The sequence below is a fragment of the Aspergillus aculeatinus genome, assembly GCF_003184765.1.
Source record: "Aspergillus aculeatinus CBS 121060 unplaced genomic scaffold BO66scaffold_64, whole genome shotgun sequence".
NCBI classification, from domain to species: domain Eukaryota; kingdom Fungi; phylum Ascomycota; class Eurotiomycetes; order Eurotiales; family Aspergillaceae; genus Aspergillus; species Aspergillus aculeatinus.
Genome location: NW_020291533.1, coordinates 83,209 through 102,184, shown reverse-complemented (window position 1 = coordinate 102,184; position 18,976 = coordinate 83,209). Strand labels below are relative to the sequence as shown.

At 54.6% G+C, this 18,976-nt stretch overlaps 8 protein-coding genes across 8 annotated transcripts; 4 read left to right on the top strand and 4 right to left on the bottom strand.

Moving 5' to 3' along the window:
• Positions 1–2: 2 nt before the first annotated feature.
• aguA (alpha-glucuronidase) lies at positions 3–3,119 on the top strand. Its single transcript, XM_025646060.1, has 2 exons — positions 3–106; positions 158–3,119. The coding sequence occupies exon 2, from the start codon at positions 434–436 to the stop codon at positions 2,960–2,962; it is 2,529 nt and encodes an 842-aa protein (XP_025499226.1). The 5' UTR covers positions 3–106; positions 158–433; the 3' UTR covers positions 2,963–3,119.
• A 1-nt stretch (position 3,120) lies between these two features.
• BO66DRAFT_395482 (glutathione S-transferase) lies at positions 3,121–4,130 on the bottom strand. Its single transcript, XM_025648228.1, has 3 exons — positions 3,784–4,130; positions 3,597–3,700; positions 3,121–3,521 (listed from the first exon to the last, which is right to left on the bottom strand). Exons 1-3 carry the CDS (start codon positions 3,986–3,988, stop codon positions 3,177–3,179), a joined length of 654 nt encoding a protein of 217 aa, XP_025499225.1. The 5' UTR covers positions 3,989–4,130; the 3' UTR covers positions 3,121–3,176.
• A 2,705-nt stretch (positions 4,131–6,835) lies between these two features.
• BO66DRAFT_395480 (SDR family NAD(P)-dependent oxidoreductase) lies at positions 6,836–7,906 on the top strand. The gene is made up of 3 exons (XM_025648227.1): positions 6,836–7,241; positions 7,320–7,602; positions 7,681–7,906. The coding sequence occupies exons 1-3, from the start codon at positions 6,995–6,997 to the stop codon at positions 7,856–7,858; spliced, it is 708 nt and encodes a 235-aa protein (XP_025499224.1). The 5' UTR covers positions 6,836–6,994; the 3' UTR covers positions 7,859–7,906.
• BO66DRAFT_405570 (YukJ family protein) lies at positions 7,875–8,753 on the bottom strand (the record flags this gene model as incomplete). Its single annotated transcript, XM_025648979.1, has 2 exons — positions 7,875–7,914; positions 7,987–8,753. The coding sequence occupies 2 exons, from the start codon at positions 8,751–8,753 to the stop codon at positions 7,875–7,877; spliced, it is 807 nt and encodes a 268-aa protein (XP_025499223.1).
• A 685-nt stretch (positions 8,754–9,438) lies between these two features.
• On the bottom strand, positions 9,439–10,850 carry BO66DRAFT_432028 (uncharacterized protein; the record flags this gene model as incomplete). The annotated part of the gene is made up of 2 exons (XM_025650618.1): positions 9,439–10,788; positions 10,842–10,850. The coding sequence occupies 2 exons, from the start codon at positions 10,848–10,850 to the stop codon at positions 9,439–9,441; spliced, it is 1,359 nt and encodes a 452-aa protein (XP_025499222.1).
• A 909-nt stretch (positions 10,851–11,759) lies between these two features.
• Positions 11,760–13,296, top strand: BO66DRAFT_212314 (alpha/beta hydrolase). The gene is made up of 2 exons (XM_025642602.1): positions 11,760–13,172; positions 13,261–13,296. The coding sequence occupies exon 1, from the start codon at positions 11,870–11,872 to the stop codon at positions 13,040–13,042; it is 1,173 nt and encodes a 390-aa protein (XP_025499221.1). The 5' UTR covers positions 11,760–11,869; the 3' UTR covers positions 13,043–13,172; positions 13,261–13,296.
• On the top strand, positions 13,118–15,543 carry BO66DRAFT_475057 (oleate hydratase; the record flags this gene model as incomplete). Its single annotated transcript, XM_025653192.1, has 3 exons — positions 13,118–13,172; positions 13,261–14,087; positions 14,190–15,543. Exons 2-3 carry the CDS (start codon positions 13,462–13,464, stop codon positions 15,541–15,543), a joined length of 1,980 nt encoding a protein of 659 aa, XP_025499220.1. The 5' UTR covers positions 13,118–13,172; positions 13,261–13,461.
• A 236-nt stretch (positions 15,544–15,779) lies between these two features.
• Positions 15,780–17,095, bottom strand: BO66DRAFT_432026 (NmrA-like family protein; the record flags this gene model as incomplete). The annotated part of the gene is made up of 2 exons (XM_025650617.1): positions 16,650–17,095; positions 15,780–16,505 (listed from the first exon to the last, which is right to left on the bottom strand). Exons 1-2 carry the CDS (start codon positions 16,902–16,904, stop codon positions 15,780–15,782), a joined length of 981 nt encoding a protein of 326 aa, XP_025499219.1. The 5' UTR covers positions 16,905–17,095.
• Positions 17,096–18,976: the final 1,881 nt, after the last annotated feature.

The window sequence follows — 18,976 nt, the reverse complement described above, 5'->3', positions numbered from 1 at the left end:
CTCCGTGGCAGACACGCTGCATGTCGGCTAACCGGTGATGCACAACATGTTTCTCGGCAAAATTGGCTAAGTTTCCCTTCAAACATCGTTCATGGTCGTCCTGATTGTATGTCAATTCTCATTATACTTACTGAAACTTTGCTGACTATGAACGTAGCTGGTAGCTCACTAAGGCAGCGCTATCTTCAGCCATGAGCTCAGTAAGCCCACAATTAAGCAACATAGCTGACATCTACTCGGCTTCATCGGGTAACTTAGTCGGCGATAACAGCCTGAATGCAGCATTTAGCATGAGGTCACTTCCCCATGCTTGTGGTCCGATAATGCGGGGAGAGCAGACGAGTACTAGTTGATCATCATATATGAATGGCAAAGATGCTTGGCTGTGCCTTCAAGCTGTCTTCAACGCATTGCTTCCAAATTGGATGATACAATGATCCAGTTTGGCTTCGCGTTTTCATTATTGGGCCTTTTACTGCCCCTGGCTGCGGCAGAGGATGGGTTCGCTGGCTGGTTGCGGTTTGCTCCGGTACCCTGTGATTCTTCTTGCCTGCAGGGTCTACCTTCACACATTACTCTATTCAATGGCACCGAAGGAAGCCCAATTGAAACAGCGGGCGCTGAGTTGAACTCCGGATTCCAGTCGATCTTCTCGAAAGACCTGGCAACCACGCAATCACGCTGTGACACATCATCCTCAGTCTTGGTTGCGACACTTGAGGAATTCCGGCATAAATGCAACGCCACTATTGGCATTCCAGAACTCGATCAGGATGGGTTTTGGTTGCGATCGGCTGGCAAATCTGTCCAAATCTTGGGGCAGAGCGAGCGAGGGGCATTATATGGAGCATACGAGTACCTTTCCCTGCTAGCCCAGGGAAACTTCTCCCATGTCGCCTATACAAGCAACCCTCATGCGCCAATACGTTGGGTCAATCAGTGGGACAACATGGATGGCTCGATTGAGAGAGGCTTCGGCGGATCGTCGATTTTCTTCAAGAACGGTCGGGTCGTTGATGACCTGGCACCAGTCAAGCAATATGCTCGCCTCCTTGCGTCGACGCGGATCAATGGTTTGATCGTCAATAACGTTAATGCGAACGCAACTCTACTGTCGTCTGAAAACATGAATGGACTTGCTCGGATTGCAGATGTATGTCGACCTTACGGTGTCCAGATCGGCGTATCGCTCAACTTCGCATCTCCCGAAACGCTCGGCGGCTTAGACACCTTCGATCCACTCAACGCAGACGTTGTTGCCTGGTGGAATAATATCACAAACAGCTTATATGATCATGTTCCCGACCTGGCAGGGTATCTAGTCAAGGCTGACTCCGAAGGTCAGCCGGGCCCCAACACATACAATCGGACGTTGTCGCAAGGTGCAAATCTTTTCGCACGAGCTCTTCAGCCGCACGGGGGAATTCTTATGTACCGAGCCTTCGTCTACGACAGTAACTTGAATGAGTCAGATTGGAAGGCAGACCGAGCCAAGGCAGCAGTCCAGTACTTTAAAGACCTGGATGGCGAGTTTGAGGAGAATGTGGTTGTGCAAATCAAATACGGGCCCATCGATTTCCAAGTGCGCGAGCCCGTATCGCCTCTTTTCGCCAACCTGTTCCAGACCAATACTGCCATTGAGCTTCAGGTCAGCCAGGAGTATCTGGGTCAGCAGAATCACCTCGTCTACCTTCCACCCCTGTGGAAGACTATTCTCGACTTTGACCTTCGAGTTGATCACAAACCCTCCCGCGTCCGGGACATTATATCCGGAGAACGATTCAATCGCACCCTTAGCGGCTGGGCGGCTGTCGTGAATGTTGGTACCAATACAACATGGCTAGGTAGCCACATTGCCATGTCAAATCTATACGCATATGGTCGACTTGCATGGAGTCCGAAAGATGATTCGGATGGTATCTTGCAAGACTGGATCCGGCTTACCTTCGGATCACACCCTCAAATTATCAATACCATTACCAACATCTCAATGGCCTCTTGGCCCGCCTACGAGAACTACAGTGGGAACCTAGGCATCCAAACCCTGACAGACATTCTTTACACCCACTACGGCCCAAACCCGGCCTCTCAAGACAACAACGGATGGGGTCAGTGGACTCGAGCAGACCACGAGTCCGTAGGGATGGATCGAACCGTCGGGAACGGAACCGGCTACACAGGTCAATACCCTACAGAGATTGCTCAACGATATGAGTACCTCAATTCCACTCCCGATGATCTGGTTCTATGGTTCCACCATGTCCCCTGGACGCATCGGCTTCACTCCGGCAAGACTGTCATCCAGCATTTTTACGATGCCCACTATGCCGGTGCCGAAACTGCGCAGACCTTCGTCACACAGTGGGAATCCCTACACCACCTGATTGACAAGGAAAGATACGACGCCGTACTTGACCGACTCATATACCAAGCCGGGCACTCCATCGTCTGGCGGGATGCCATCAACAACTTCTATTATAACCTTACGGACATCCCTGACCAGAAGAGACGGGTGGGCCATCATCCTTGGCGTATCGAGGCGGAGAGCATGATGCTGGACGGATACAAACCGTACACGGTCAGTCCGTTCGAGACGGCCTCGAATGTAACGGCCATTGTGACCACATCGAACTCAACAGCCGGGACAGCACAAACTACGCTCAACTTTCCATCAGGCACGTACGACATAGGCGTCAACTATTATGATCTATACGGTGGCGAGTCGCACTGGACACTGAGCCTGAATGACCAAGTCGTGGGCGAATGGGTAGGTAACTTCCGCAACCACTCGTTGGGTAATTCTGTCTCCATCTACTTGGATGGTCACTCGGCGACACGGATCACGTTTCAAGGAGTCAAGGTCCAGAAGGGGGATGAGTTGAAGATTGTCGGACGGCCGGATGGCGTTGAGCCTGCGCCAGTGGATTACGTAGTAGTACTTCCAGCCGGAGTGGTGGATTAGGTGGGAGTGTACATATATCGATGTCTCTCACCCTGATAGCGCAGAGAATCGATTGTACAGATGCCCGTCTCGGTCGCATGCCATTTCCAACCCCTCGACTACGGCCCGAACCCCTCCAAACTGCTACCTTCCTCGCGATAGTAGATTTGAAAACGTGTTGGAAAAAATGATATCATTCGCTTCATAAACCAAGATAACCCCTAATCTAAGCTACTTATTTAGCATCAGCGATCTTCTTCCAGCTCTCGCGGGCCTTCAGCTCCTCCCACCACTTCTGGGTGTGCGGGTACTTGGGCAGGAGCTCGGCGAAGCCGAACGGCTCGACGAAGGCGCCGTACGGAAGGTGGTACAGATCCGCCAGGGTCACGCTGTCACCGGCCAGGTACTTCTGCTTGGACAGGATGCGCTCGTAGCCCTGCAGGGCGGCGTCCAGCTGGGCGACCAGCGCCTGCACGCGGCCCTCGTCCGTCTGGCCCAGACCCTTGTACGCCTTGAAGACCTTCTCGAATGCGATGCCGGACACGGCGGGGTCGAAGTAGGATTGTTCGACGGAGAGAGCCTGCGTTTACAGATGTGTGGGTCAGGATCCAGCTGTTGTGTTGTGGGAGGGGCAGGGTATGGGTGAGCCACGTACCTGCTGGTACAGAGCGAAGGCCTTCAGGTCCGACTCGGGGGGGGAGACTTCGTTGCCCTGGCCGCGGTACTTGGAGGCGATGTACTGGCCGATGGCTCTACTTTCTGTAGCGGGAGAGAAGGGGGGGAGGTTAGAGCTGGCAATGCGGGGAGCGAGGGTGATGAGGGTGGGGGGGGAGCAAACGTACCGAAGATCTTGACTCCGGTCTCGGTGTCCTCGAGCGCGGGGACCTTGCCGAAGGGCTGGAGGTTCGCGAGGTAGGCCTCGGACTTGTGCTCGCCCTTGGCGAAGTCGATGGGGACGAACTCGTGGTCGACGCCCTTCTCGTTGAGGACAACCTGCACACGCTTGGTGCAGGTCGACATGGCGAGGCCGTGGAGCTTGAGGACCATTTTGGCGGGTTGTGAAGAGATGAAGTGAAGGTGATGTGTGAGGGAGGAGACTGAGAGATTGAGATGAAGGGATAGTGAGCGAGAAGTGAGAGACAAGGATGAGTACACGTAAGGTATATATGCGTAGACACGAGCAATGGCGGGGTCAAATGGATGCAATCGATGCAATCAATGCAATCATGGGTGGGTCCTGAAAACTGGGGCCCGCTTACGAGATTCCAAGGGGAGAAGGCGGAATTTCTTCCGCGTCCCCCGAATAAGCATTAGCAATCATCCTGGCTGATCACAAATCCACTTTCAGCTTGGAAACAACAAGAATCGTTGTCTCAGATGGGGAGATGGGAAGTATTTGTTGCATACAAGGTACTCCGTATCGGAGTATATAATATCTGCAAAGAAGGTATCACAGCGCTAGGGGGCTAAGCCTGGAGGATTGCACTACTGTTGTCCGGCATGAACTGGCATGGTTGCGGCAATCAGGGTGAAATGAGCCAATCTGGACCCAATCATGGTACATGAGGTGAAGCAGCAGTCACCGGGGCTGCGGCAAGCTCTGGCTAGATTGAGACAAGCATCTGGGTTCCCCCTGGATCCAGGATCAGATGGACAAATGAGCATTGTTCGGAAGTCGGCTGGGAGATAAAGGTTGCCACGGGAGCTCATCTTGTTAATATACTTGTAGATTGGGCCTATCAACGGATTATAGAAAATGACCGCACCAAAGAGACTGTGCCTACTGTGCCAACGAGTATGATGATCATGTTGCAATACTTTCCTAAGTGACAAGCTCCATTACCTCGAAACACTTTGTTGGCTCAGAACCGTAGGCTTCTGCAGCTGGGCGAATGAAGTAGTTTAAGAAGCCAATTGACTTAACACACATGGTTCATCCGACTGCATTTCACTACCTAATCCTGAAGACTGATCATATCTCTCATCCCGCCGTCTGAGCTTCTACCTCAGTATCATTCAAGCTTTACCCTCTTGCTACCGTGCGTATTCAGAAACAGCACATACGCATTGACTACAGTCAGTCATCTTTTGATACTTTATCCTTAAGTGATCTGCGATACACTGCAAACAGCCAAATTGTTTCTTTTTGCTTATCCCGTCCAACCGCCTGACCTTGCCAGTGAAGCTTAAATTAACAATCCTAGACTTCTAGACCATCTGTTACAATGGAGGCTCTGGGGCGCAGTCCGGACCTCCGTCGCACCGGACCAGCCGATTCATCATCATCACAATCACCACCTCCAGTTCTTACCAAGGAAACAGGCCAAGAAAGTCCTACGAATACGCGCAAGTCGCAGGCAAAGACCCGATACCCGTCACTAGAGGCGGATCCGGATACGGCCGCCAAGCTGAAGCGTTTCGCGCAGCGGCAGTTCATAGCAGGCCTCGACAACTCACGCTTGGAGTGGCCGGTGAAAGAGGCAATTCCGGAGATCAGTCCAGGCCAACTTCATAAGGAGGCAGTCGAGCGGGTCCGCAACTGGTACTCGATCTGGAAGAGCCACAGTCTGAATCATGCACCGAAATGCTATGAACGCTGGGTTCTGTCCCAGCGAGAGCACGAGCGAGAGAGACTCGCACAGTGTGCAGATTTCAAGGAGCTACGTTGTGTCCTGAATGCCGCATACGATGTGGAATGGACCTCATACATCTTATCTTGGGCTACAAAAGTCGTCTCGTTCCAAGACTGCTCTGCACTGGGGCAAGAATTCCTCAAGTGTAAGTCGGCCACGTCACGCTGACTTTTGATGGCTGCGCTCATCCATATAGATTGTACCATACAGCTGATGGTCCGCGCTCACTTAACTGCTCTCCGACAAAATTCCACAAGTCCTTCCCCGGAGTTAGCCAAGTTCGACCGTCAGTACTTACTCGCGTCGTTTGACGGTCTCCACACACACGAGAAATGGAGAAACTTGACTGTGGAGGACTTCCCATTCCGATCTGTGCCAGCCTTGCGAAAGCGAGCATGCCCGAAGCGAGTCGATATGAATGCTGATAGTGATGGCGATATTGGAACCGAGGGTGAACATCCTAGGACGAAGGCATCCACACACAGTTCTCCGGCTTAGGTCCGTTAGATGTTCACTGGCCCGGCCTGCTGGTGAGCTATTTGTTCTAGTGGTGTTGAGGGCTTGAATGGCATTTCTCGAGGGGCATTTCACATAATCTGGTGTAGGCTGGCGGATACTTACTATTCTCACACTCAGGACGGATCTGGAGAAAGGCGCAGAACATAAGGCTAGATTGATCCTTTGCTGACTTCGTCTGGTAGACCACTTTCTGACAGCACCATTACTTACAGTAGTCTAACTTTTCTTTATCCACTGAGATCTTGATCTCCTTTTTGCCTCTGCTTCTGAGCCAACGAACTATGACTGAAGTCATTAGCTCCATCCCAGGGTGTACTCCATTGGATTTTGTCAATTCTTTGCAGGGAGGTTTCGTCGAGTCTGACTGTAAGAGCTCTGCTTATGCATCTACCCCGCGGAATTGGTAAGCGGGAGAGTCTCTTGCGTTCTTGGCGCATGCTAAAGTCCTTATCATTTGTAACGAGGACGTGGTTGAGCAATTCTGATTGCTAATGCATGCTACAGAGGCTTTTGAGCTCTGAACTTGGGGAAGAGAGATGAGCCAATTCCCATCCCCGTCCCCGGTTTCGAACCGGGAAACTGCACCATGGCTTTGCGAATACGGAACCTATCCATAGTAAGTGAACTTTAAGTTAATTTGAACGTCCGCATTCATCATCTCTCAGAGAGAGCCCGGAGAGCCCGCCGTATAGGCAAGCTCGTATCACCCTTTCTTTGAGTTTCCGTTGCTCATACTCGACAGGGTCTCATCCAGTGATCGCATTTGTAATGCCCCCTCACCAACCACCGCAATGACGAGATAAATACCGGTCAGATCTCGCGATCGAGCCCGCCGGTTTAATACATCAGTTTATCAGACAAACCAGACCCACTTTGAATTGATTCCCCAAAGCCAACCACCATGACCACCACCACAGCCCCAGTTGTCTTCATTCTCGGTGCCGGCCGCAACATCGGCCAGCACACAGCCCAGCACTTCGCAGCGAAGGGCTACCGAGTCGCCCTCACAGCTCGAAACGTCAACCCCGATGACAGCACCGAGACCCAGCTACATATCCAATGCGACCTCGCCGACCCCCAGGCCGTCCATGACGTCTTCTCGCGCGTGAAGACCACCCTGGGAGTTCCGAGCGTGGTCATCTACAATGGTATGTTCTCCGGTCTCCAGCCAACTTCCCCGCAATCTATACCCGAAAGCTATTAACCTTTGGTGTGGGACCAACTAGCCTACGGCTTAACCCCAACCGACGCCGACGACGTTTTCAAGATCACGACCGAGCAATTCGCCCGTGATCTGAACGTCAACACCACCAGTGTTTTTGTCGCCGCCAAGCTAGCTGTCGAGGGATTCGAGACCCTGCCTGCCTCCGCAGCACGGACGTTCCTGTACACGGGGAACGCACTGAACACGGTTGCCGTACCTCCGCTCTTCACGTTGGGGGTGGGGAAGACGGCCACCGCGCACATGATCGAGTGTGCGGCAATCGCGTACCGGGAGAAGGGATACAAGTGAGTTTTCTTGTTGTTTTCATCCTGATTTGGAATTTCTGGTACCGTGTGGACTTTCGTCACTGACCCGAGTCAAAGGTTCTACTTCGTCGACGAGCGGAGAGCGGACGGGTCATCTTCAGGCGACATCGACGGCGCGGCCCACGCGCAGCTCTTCGCGGAGCTGGCCGAGAACAAGGAGCAACAACCGTGGCAGCAGACCTTCGTCAAGGGCGAGGGGTACAAGGTGTTTGGCAAAGGGTTTCTGGGCAACTAACTGACTTGGATGGCTATCAGTTCCATTCGTAGTACCATTCTATCTCGTCCCATAATCTACATAAAAATGCAAACACACTCATCCAGCCCCCTCCAAGCTTCATCCCACGAGACTTAAAACAAAATTACCCCAAAATCTCCCCCAAATCCCTCCCCTCGCCTCCAACGACCGCCCGTCCCCGATAATCCGTCGGCACGGCCTGCGACGCAAAGGCCAGAAACACCGCCTCCCACCGCCCATCGGGGAACCGAAACACCAAGGCGCCATCCTTGAAGACGGCATCCTCGTACGCCTTCCGACTGCCCTGGTTCATATGCACGTCGTGGATGCCCGTCCCGAACGAGCTCCCGAACACATACGCCGTCGCGCGCCGGTGGATCGCCTCCTTGAGGATGGGCTCCAGCTCATCCAGCATATCGTTATCGCTGCCGGGGATGTCGTGCGGGAGGAGGCGGCCGGCCTCGATATCCACCAATCGCGGGGTGGTGCGCAGGTAGTCCAGCCCGACGAGGGTGGGGTGGTACTGCTGGTGGCGGTAGGGGAGCTCGCGCTCGTCGTCGTCGTCGGGGTCGGCGTTGTCCGGGTGCGGTTTGATGCGGTGGAAGCCCGGAGTCAGGCTGGCGAGCTCGTGGACGAGCGGGTGGTGGGTGAAGTCGCGGACGAACCAGAAGACGAGGCGCGTGTCGTGCTGGGTGGATTTCACGTTGATGGCGACTTGGACTTCGGAGTCGCTGTGATGGTGGTCGTGTTCGCGGTCGTCGTCGTCGGGGTTGGGGCTGTAGGCGCCGTCGCGTAGGAACAGGTTGATGTGGGGGGTCGTGTGGTCTTGGTGGGCGGTTTGCGCGTGGAAGCGGTGCGGGTGGCCGACCCAGACGCCGTAGTTGGGGATGGGCATTATGGCGGGATGTTCTTTGAGTGTGGCTGTTTGTTTGGGCGGTAAGCCAGAGGCTGGTGGATGGCTTGGGGGTGTTTGTATTTGAGTCTAATGCTCTACAGGGCTTCTGGAAGGGGGTAGTGGGCTGATTACTGTATTTATTTGTGGAATTGGCGATGCTTCGGGGAGTGAGGCTATTGACATGCTCGAAAAAAAGGAGAGAGTGGAGAATCGCGATGGAGCTGCTAGTGTGACACCAGGGTGGATCCGATGGGGACGATCGTCGATATCTAAAAAAGGATTGTCTAGTGGAGAAGGTCAGACCCGGAGATAGATAGCTCTCGTTTGGGAGGTCGTTTGGGAGGCTATAGATATTGGTGAGTATTGTGTATATGATGCCCAATTGCCATCGATGCTAGCGAAGCGGACAATACACCCCGACTATTCTGTCTCAGGTATAGGATGCATGTCGAACATCCTCTCGAGGGCATCTAGGTAGTTCTTTCGTAAGGCGAGGAGTCTTTGGAAGCTGACTGAGGACAGTATTGTCTGCCAGTCTGGTTGCTGGATAGCTGACAGACTCTTCGTAATCCAGAACTTCAACTTGTCTTAGAGCTACTGTGGATTGTTCTTTTTCAACTCTTCTTGTCAAAGGCAAGCAAGTATATTTCGTCCTCTACCTAACACTAACTATGTGATGGAAGTGTCAACGCTCAACCGCTCTTGCAATCGATCTCAAGATCAACTTCCGCTCTGTCTTTGCTCCCGTATCTTGTTCATCGTGTTCAAACTCCAGAGTGACCGCGTCGACTGCCTTGCATCGAAGATCGCTTAGCTCTGATCCGATCGCAATTGGCATATCACCACGGCTGACCATATTGAAGATCCACCACAAGGTCCCTCGAAGGCGATCACTCAGGTCGGGCATCCGCAGTCGTGCCCGATTGACAAAAAGATACTTGATGGGAACTTCCTGATTCAATCTCTTCAGCATTTGGTATTGATCATTTCGAAGAAAGTCGCGCAAGCCTCGCGTAGTCCTAAGCCCTTCAAGGTCTAGTTGCAAAGGCCTCGGATCATACACAAAGAGATGTTGTGGCTTGCCAGGGTCGGATGCCGTCGTATTTAATGGACCAGCCTCACGAACGGAAGCAATTGCCCACCAGTGCCAAGCTGTACCATAATGCCGGCCTTGCTTGGTAGCAAAAAGCGCTGCGTAATATGGACGAGTTTGCGTTTCGGCGAAATCGCTCACCATCATACTGGAATCACTCTCTTGAGGGGTGAGTGCCTTCTGGTGGTAGAAGTCGTCCACTACTGGTTTAGCGAGTAACTCAAAGTGGGCGCTAGTGTCACCTGGGATTCTTCCTGCAAGCTCAGTCATGGCATCGAATGCGCCTTTCAGATTTAGCCCCTGGCTTGCATTCCTCAACCAAGTAGGCAGATCATCGTAACTTAGCCCTCCATCTCGGCGGTCAATCCACCCCCAGATGTACTCGCGAGAAGGGGGATTCGATTCTGAAGGAGGAAGTTGGCCCGTCGATGCCAAAGGCCTTGCGGATACGTTCGGCAGGTCTGCTTCTTGAGGCTGTCCTAATGGGTCTCCTCTCAGGAGGACTCTTGGCGGGGAGATCCTTCTATGGAAGATCCTTTCCGGCAAGATCCTTCTCGGCAAGATATTGCTCATCCACCTAAGCCATTGGACCTGCCATTGGGCCCGCCTCTGAACCTGCCGCCTGATCTGAATCCGCCGCCGGTTCTGAGCCTGCGGCGCTTCCTGACTCAGCCTATTATCTTCAGCCTGCGTCGAACTGTCTTGTTGCGTTGAAGCGTCTGACAATATCGTCGACTGAGCTGTTGTGATCGCATCTGGGTTCGTCGAGGGGTTCGAAGGCTGCGGCGGATTCGAAGGCTGCGGTGCATTCGAAGGCTGCGGTGGGTACCCAGACTGATATGGGCCCTGAGGATTCGGTGTATTCCAAGGGTGCGGTGGGTTTCCAGACTGTAGTGGGCCCACAGGCTGTGTCCTGTCCCAACACGGCGGTGGCCTCCAATTCTGCGATGCATCGTGAGCTTGTGCTTGGTCGGTAAAGGTAGAAGAGTACCTACACTAGCCATGGCTAACAACGTGGTAACGATAGATGTAGGTTCTGTTGTGGAAGAATAAGTGTGTTTGGTGTATTAAAATGAGGTATGAGGAGACAGATGCAGGAGAGGTCAAGACCTGGAGGAGCGAGAAAAAGGCCTTAGAGCTAGAGGGAAAGCGACTGCCTACTTGGAAAGCACTCATTCATGCTGTAACTGGAAGGAAGGCAGCGAGACGTTTCAATGAGCACCTTCTCTAGCAAGGCAGGAAGGCCCCATCTTCTCTGCAAGACTGAGAGGGTTCCCATATTGGCGAATGGAGGACGCAGATGTAGAGTTTCCATCATTTGTTGAGCGCATAAGTTCAACCTCAGTTCCAGCAACCAAGATGGCAGACAATCCTGTTCTCAGCCAGGGCTCAGCCCGCCTCACATCTCTGATTCTCTACGCAGTTGCGCCTTTCATAATAAATGGACCCAGTAGGAGGAAACCTCGTAAGTATCGTAGATCGCCGGCTCCTCCGCCCTCAGCGCCGCAAACACTTCCCCCATCATCACCATCCGACTCAGGAGATACAACGCCGTTTCCTGAATGTAGATGCATTGATTTGAGCTTGTTTGTAGTGAAACAATGATATCAGCATATGTACCTATATCGAAAGAATTCATTCCTACGTGATAATTTTCATGCCATGGAGGGTTCTTGTAGCCCTTGCATGTACTTTATGCATATCTTGGTGCTATGAGAATCTTTTTTTGGAATGCGTTGGTAGCATCGGAGATGATTAGGTGCCAGGCCCCACAGCGCCAGCAAGCGTTTCCCTCCAGATGATAGAATGAAATTAAGCGCTACTGTCACACTAATGTAGGTGATGTTCCGAACTTTGCGTTGGCTAGAGTACTACTACGCGTTTTAGTGTCGGCGTAAAGTGCTGATCGGCGCCATCCTCGATCACACTCTCAGAGCCTACAACGTTACACTGTCACAATCACATTCTTCTAGTCTCTTTTTTCTAGTCTCTTCTCCTTCTTCCTCTTAAACACCACTTCGTCATGAAAATAGGTGACATCGTGCTCTTTGGCGTCAAATATGGCTCTTTCTCGGCCGCAATCGCCGTCGGACTGTATGCCGCCCTGCTAGGACTGTTGACTCGGCCTGGCTTCCAAGCGCATGTGGTTTACCTGCATGCGGTGCAGATGACCTGGTTCAAAGACCTCACGGTCCCCGAATCATTCGGGTTTCTTCACAATCAAGTCACTCCCTTCTTCATTCCCACACCAGACGGCCACCGCCTCTTCGCCTGGCACATCCTGCCTCTTTCCGTTTATCACCAGAACGAGCGTGCTCTCCTATCAGAAGATACTCCGGGCGTCATCACCAACACCACGACGCGCCACGCGTTCAACCTCCTCTCCTCCGACCCAGATGCCATCCTCGTCCTCCACTTCCACGGCGCCGGGGGAACCGTCGGGTCAGGGTATCGGGTCCCCAACTACCGAGCTCTCGCGGCCGGCTACCCGGCCAAGAACATCCACGTGCTGACCTTCGACTACCGCGGCTTCGGTCTGACGAACGGCTCCCCCTCTGAGTCTGGTCTTATCACCGATGCTCTCGCCGTCGTAGACTGGGCCCTGAACGTTGCCAACATTCCGCCGCATCGCATTCTCCTATTCGGCCAGTCCCTGGGCACCGCGGTGACCCTGGCCGTCGCCCAGCATCACGCCCGCCAGTCTCCGCCGGTGGCGTTCAAGGGAATCATACTTGTAGCTCCTTTTGTCGATGTTCCGACTTTGGTGTCAACATACCGCGTGGCCGGAACAATTCCCATTCTTAGTCCGCTCGCGCGGTTTCCGGTTCTGTTCCAGGCGCTGCAAGGGTTCATCCGCGACCAGTGGAGCAGCGGAGAACGGATTGCGGAATTCATTTACGCGAGTGAAGCGAATAGCTTGCCGTATCGGCTCACTGTCATCCACGCGGAGGATGATTATGATATTCCCTGGTGGCATGCCCGGGAATTGGTTGCGCGTGGAGTGCGTGCGTCGGGCCGAGATGGGGTGGAGGAAGCGGATGTGAAGGTGGATCTTGGCGCTTCAGGGACGATCAGGGAGTGGCGATCAAACCAAGGGGTAATACGAGAGGAGATTCTGAAGGCGGGGCTGCACGATGTGATCATGGGAGACGCGGTGGTGTCGATGGCGGTGATGCGGAGTTTGGAGGGTGTATGACGTCAATTGTCGTCGCTTTGCTAGAAGGTAGTATCGTACCATATTTCTTACTAGATCGGATTTTCAAGCCAACCCACCACAACATTGGCTCTGAGTGCCTCCAAGAAATATCAACTTAGATGAATCTGCAGTAAGTAATACTTGTCGATCAACCTGGGGCCGAGGTCAGCCCTAAGATAACCCCAGCAACAACCGAAGCGCTCATCATTTCGTCAAAGGGACCCATCCGCATGCGACCCATGGTTCACAGCACTGTCAGGGTACAGTGACAACCACCACCATCCTGACATCACTCCTGCATACCCTGTATCAGCGCGCCACCGCTCAAAAGACCTGCTTGCTGCTCGCATGTCCTCTGCGCAAATTCAGTCGTTTTCATTCACCACAACCCGCCTCTGCATCCGGAGATCATCCTCACCATGCGCCTTCCGTTGGAGACACCAGATGCCACGCACTCCGAAATCCACGCCTACATCCTCGGCGCAGGAATCACCTCTCTTTCCGCCGCCGTCCACCTCTTACAAGAAGGTCACCTCCCGGCCTCGCACATCCACATCCTCGAGACCCTCGACCAAGCGGGCGGCGGGACCGTCAGCTCCGGCAATGCAGAGGAAGGATATCACTACCGGGCGGGGGGGATGCCATTTCTGAACGGGGATGCGATGGCGACGTTGTTCGCTGAGGTTCCATCCGATGTAAATCCGGGGAAGAGCGTTTTGGATGACCTATACGAGTACTGGGGTCTACCGGTGGCTACAGCAGGTCAGCATCATCATCAGCAGCGTGGTGGGCTAGGAGAGGAGCAAGCACAACATCCCCACCAGCAGCAACAATCTCAGTGCCACCAGACGCGGCTCATCCGACGGTCGAAGCACGGCCTCGTCCGGATCGACTGCAAACACAGTACAAGTCTTGGGCTGCGGGATCGGGTGGAAGTGTTTCGGTTCATGAATAAAAGTGAGGTCACGTTGGGGAGATCGCGCATTCGGGATCACTTTGGGAAGGGGTTCTTTGGTGGATCTTACTGGGGGGTGTTGAGTACCACGTATGTGTATCCCCACCCTTGACGATGCGGGGTTTTGGGCATGTTTATGCGCTGTTGAGTCTTTCTGCTCGTGCATGAGCAACGCTGACACATAGCCATCAGATTCGGCTTCAAACCCTGCCACAGCGCCGCCGAGTTCCACCGCGCCCTGCACAAATTCGGACACGACATCGCGAGCGTCACCAGCTCGCACCCCCGTCCCCTGGACGGCGGCCAATACAACCGCCACGAGTCGCTCGTCGCTCCGATCGCCCGCTTCCTCCGCCGCCAAGGGGTCGACTTCCAATTCCAGACCACCGTCACGGACATCATCTTCGCCGACGACGACGCCGCCGCCGGCCCAGAACCTCTATCAGCCGCCGCCTCCAATTCGGGGTCTGCGTCAGCCAGCGTTCACACGACCCCAAGCACCCGCCAGCGCAAGCGCAGCAGCCGCCATAACTCTAACGAAAACACCCAAAAGGCCGAGCAGCAGCACCTCCCACCGTCCACCGAACCGCCCTACCCACCGCGCCTCGTCTCCGCCATCATCGCCCACCCCCTCAACGGACCGGAGCAGACCATCCCCGTCCAACCGCACGACATCGTCCTCGTCTCCCTGGGCAGCGCCATGTCTGGCTCCAGCCTCGGCAGCAACACGACCGCCCCGCCACTCTACCAAATGGAAGCCGATCACGAGCTCGACGAGAACTGGCTACTGTGGCTCGAGCTGACGACCAAGGACCCGCGTCGCTTAGGGAATGCGTATAACTTCTGCACGCGCCTCGAGGAATCCCGCCTCGAGTCCTTCACGATCACCCTCCGCGCCGCCGGCGGGAATCGCATCCGCGAACGCATCACCGGTACAAACAACAATTCCGCCACTGAATCATCATCATCGCCGATGTTCATCTCCCTGATCGACGCCCCCTGGGTAGTCAGTCTACACGTCCCGCCGCAGCCGGTCTTCCCGGACCAGCCGGCCGAGGTCCAGGTCCTCTGGGGGTACGCGTTGTACCCCGAGCGGACCGGGGAGGTGGTGCGCAAGCCGATGCTGGAGTGCACGGGGGAGGAGATCCTGCGGGAGGTGCTGGCGCAGTTGGAGGTCAAGGAGACCGAGGCCGACCGGATCCTGCAGGGGGCTATCACCGTCCCCTGCGTCGTGCCGCGCATGGCGGCGGGCTTGCTGCCGCGGGGCGAGGGCAACCGCCCGCGCGTGATCCCCCCCGCGATCCGGAATTTGGGGCTGATTGGCCAGTTTGTGGAGATTGAGGGGGAGACGGGGGTAACGGCCATGGAGTATAGTGTGCTTGGGGCGCAGATGGCGGTGCGGAAGTTGGTGGGCAGGGTTTCTGCGGTACTTGGGGAGGGGGAGGGGGAGAGGAAGGCTGTGCCAGGGGGGGATAAGGAGCAGCAGCAGCAGCACAAAGCCAAAGAGTCGAGGAAACGGTCTTGGTTGCCGTTGCCTTGTAGTTAGCCTGGGAGTATGTAGGCTATGCTGAACGAGGATGATCTTTTGTGGAAATGGGGTAATAAAATGGTGGATACTACAGTGTCGACATACCCAGTTGTACAGTAGAGTACAGTATCAAAATGAGTCTCGAATGAAAATCAAATTGGATATCAAACACACCCTTCCCCAAAACTCAAGAACCAACTTTTTCCTCCCAAAGACATACACCTTCTAGCTTTCCCCCCCCCTCCCCCCAAAAACTAACGCTTCCTCACCCACTCACACTCCTCCAACCACCCCTCCAAATTCTTCAACCCGGGATACAACTTCCGCAACCGCGGGATATCCGCCCCGTACCCTTGCTCATAGAACCACGTGAACATCGTCCGGGGATCGCCCATCACCCACAGCACCAGATAGCACAGCACGCGGTACGTGGTCGGCAGCGGGCGGCCGCCCGTCTTCGCGCGCACCGTCCGCTGCAGATGCTCGTAGGTCAGATCGTCGCCCGCCAGCGACAGGCACTGGTTCCGGAAGGGGGCCGCCGCCGCGCCCGCCCGCACCAGCGCCATCGCCGCGAAGTGGCCCACGTCCGCCACGGAGACGCACTGCAGCGGTTTCCCCTGCAGGTAGGCGTCCCACGCCGTCGCGGCGATCTTGCCGGTGAAGCCCGTGGTCGGGCTGAGGTTCTCGAAGAAGAAGGTCGGGCGGAGGACTGTCCAGGACATGGGGGTGGTGCTGTTGCTGTCGCTGGCGCCACCTGTGCCACCGGCTTCGGCTGCGCGGGTCCGCGTGAACAGGTGCTGCTCGATCCGGTGCTTGCTGATGAAGTGCGGGATGCTGGTCGGGTTGTCGCTGGAGGCGTCGCCGCCCCGGTCGACGGAGCTGTACACAAAGTGCGGGATTTGGTGCGCCAGGGCCGCGTCGATGAGGGCTTTGCCTTGGTGTTCTTCTTTTTGCACGCTTTGGCCGGCGGCGAAGGGGTTCTATACATTTTTTCTTGTGTGTAAATATACAGTACTGGACATTTAGTGTGTTGTCTTGGATGTAGTGACAGTTGTTGACAGTTGTTGGGGTGTGGGGAATCCGGGGGACAGGGGGAAATGCTGAGAAGTTGAGGGCCGGTCTACCTGAACGCTAAAGACGCCGGAAATCGGCAACGTCGCGGCTTTCTTTGCATTTTCGAAGATCTGCGCCGGGTGGTCGAGGTCCCCCTGGATGAGCTTGATCTTGGGGGATTTCTGGGTGAGGCGGCGGGCGGCGCTGGAGTGTGGGTTGCGGGTCACGGCGAGGATCTCCACATCGAGTTCCTGGGCGAGGAGGGCGTTGATCACGGCGCTGCCTTGGTTGCCGGTGGCTCCTGTGATGAGGAGTGCGAGGGGCATGGTTGGGAGTGTGGAGTATGACTCTTAAGAGGCTGTGGTGGTGAAAGTGAAAGTGAAAGTGAAAGTGAAAGTGAAAGTGAACGTGGAAAGATGGAAGAGAATATTCCAGTCCATGTGGAGAAATAAGGCATAAGGTATGAAAGTGGAGAGAAAGGCTAGAACATTTTTTTCGAAGCTGGAGTCGATCAACCTTGCGCATTGATGGTCCATTACCGGATCCGTCAGTCACCGTGACCTCATTTTGCGGGGGAGAATGAGAAGGCGGGGGGGTGACTGCTTAGTCAAAGGTTCAACACCTCAGGCATTGCCTGGCACTGGCAGCCCTGTGGAGCCTGGAGGGCATGCTTGGTTTCCTCTTTGGGAAGTAAGTAGTAAGTACAGGTAAGTAAGCACCGTGGAACCCGTGACTGAGTGCTCCTTGTGTCGGCATCCTCTCTATCTTCCCTATTAATCAATTTACTATTGTGCACCGCCTCGAGTACGTACAATGGCTTAATGTGCCTCAACTCCAGCCAACCAGGAGCAAACCAGACCAGCCACAACCCCTCCTCATCTCGAGTGCTATTTCGAGACCACGCACTTGTTATCGCTACCGCAGTCAACATGCATTAGTCGACCAGGGAGGAGCACCGGCGCTGGCTCCGTCACTCTTAGCCTCCGGCTACATGACTAGCATTTCAAGCTATCAGGCGAAACACCCCTGGCGGCCCGTTGTCTAGAAACCTGCAGGGGTGGTTCACGCTCAGCCCCATCGTCACTGAACAGCCACACAACCTTGGGGAGGATGAGGGGGTGCTCCGGGTGCCAGAAGTCGCTGAATCATGGATTCAACGAATATATAAGCTCGTCATTGTGTTGTGTCGTGGGTCGGTATCTCAACTCTCACCAGCACTAACAGCAACACCAAACAGCAATTCCCCACTAGAGATGTCTCGGTATCCAGCAAAGTCGGATCATCTTTCCGATATCCTGGATCTTCATCCCGATACAGAAAGATGGTGTGCGGGGTATGCGCCCTCACAAGGTCGACGCTGTCACAACCCCATAAATGCCGCAAACCGAATTTCGGCCGTGCATCTACTCGATGAAGGCAGTCGAAGAATGAAAAGGGGCGAAGACCTCAGCGACCTCCTGATGGATCTGGCGTCGCTTGTTCTCTGTCGTCATGTTCATCAGAAAGGTCAGCGGAGTCAGGTCCCTGGGCTTGTCAAGAAGTGGCAGGGTCAAATCCTGGGTGTCACTGAGAATATAGATAACGTGGAAACTATTTATGGTGGACGGGAGGTGAAGCATGTGGACATTCGCAGAGAGACAAATGAACTTGAGACATCGAGGAGAGTGGACAGATTCTCATTGTCTTCAAGACTTCAGCCTAGCCGCCATGAGAACCTGCCCCTCCAAGTTGATGTGGATGCTTCAAGATCCAGCAAGCTCGAGGTCGATCGGCGGGCTCGGCCGTCTGGCTCAAATGACGGTCATTCTCGTAGGGCAAGGGTGTCATCGGCCGGAGTGTCTGGCGCTATCACCACAACCTCTTCACAGCGTGCAGCGTCAATCACTGAACAGCCTGGGCCATTCACTGCTCCTGCACCGACCCTTCGTGCTTCTACTCCATCCTCACCTTCAAGCTCTTCCCCATCAAGGCCTTCAAGGCCATCACCTCTGACTCTTTCAACTTCGAACTCTTCACCTACTACTTCCGCCCCGATGGTCAATCCTCGTGCTACTATCGCTCCAGCTTCTAGCTCTCGCGCTTCGGTGACTACATCGATGTCAACTTCTACCTCGACTTCTACGTCCACTTCAACTTCCATCACCTCGCCTACAAGCGCCAGATCAAGTCCAAGTCGTGCCACCACCTCTATCGCTGGACCTATCGAAACGGCTTCTTCTCGCGTGTCAGTTCCTTCAACGCGGGGCTCGGTTCCGGAATATCGCCGTAGCACTCACCGTAGCGCTCATGCTTCACGCTCGGACACCACCTCTATCTCTACGGCTTCTTCTCGCCTGCCAGTTCCTTCACGCTCGGACACCACCTCCACTACCACTACTATCACCATCACAAGCGTTAC

Excerpts from the sequence above, each read along its gene's own strand:
- aguA (XM_025646060.1), top strand. The coding sequence starts at position 434 with ATGATCCAGTTTGGCTTCGCGTTTTCATTATTGGGCCTTTTACTGCCC.
- BO66DRAFT_395482 (XM_025648228.1), bottom strand. The coding sequence starts at position 3,988 with ATGGTCCTCAAGCTCCACGGCCTCGCCATGTCGACCTGCACCAAGCGT. Across the intron at positions 3,701-3,783 it reads GACCGGAGTCAAGATCTTCG|AAAGTAGAGCCATCGGCCAG; the intron begins GTACGTTTGCTC and ends CTCCCGCTACAG. Across the intron at positions 3,522-3,596 it reads CCTTCGCTCTGTACCAGCAG|GCTCTCTCCGTCGAACAATC; the intron begins GTACGTGGCTCA and ends CTGTAAACGCAG.
- BO66DRAFT_395480 (XM_025648227.1), top strand. The coding sequence starts at position 6,995 with ATGACCACCACCACAGCCCCAGTTGTCTTCATTCTCGGTGCCGGCCGC. Across the intron at positions 7,242-7,319 it reads GAGCGTGGTCATCTACAATG|CCTACGGCTTAACCCCAACC; the intron begins GTATGTTCTCCG and ends GGGACCAACTAG. Across the intron at positions 7,603-7,680 it reads TACCGGGAGAAGGGATACAA|GTTCTACTTCGTCGACGAGC; the intron begins GTGAGTTTTCTT and ends CCCGAGTCAAAG.
- BO66DRAFT_212314 (XM_025642602.1), top strand. The coding sequence starts at position 11,870 with ATGAAAATAGGTGACATCGTGCTCTTTGGCGTCAAATATGGCTCTTTC.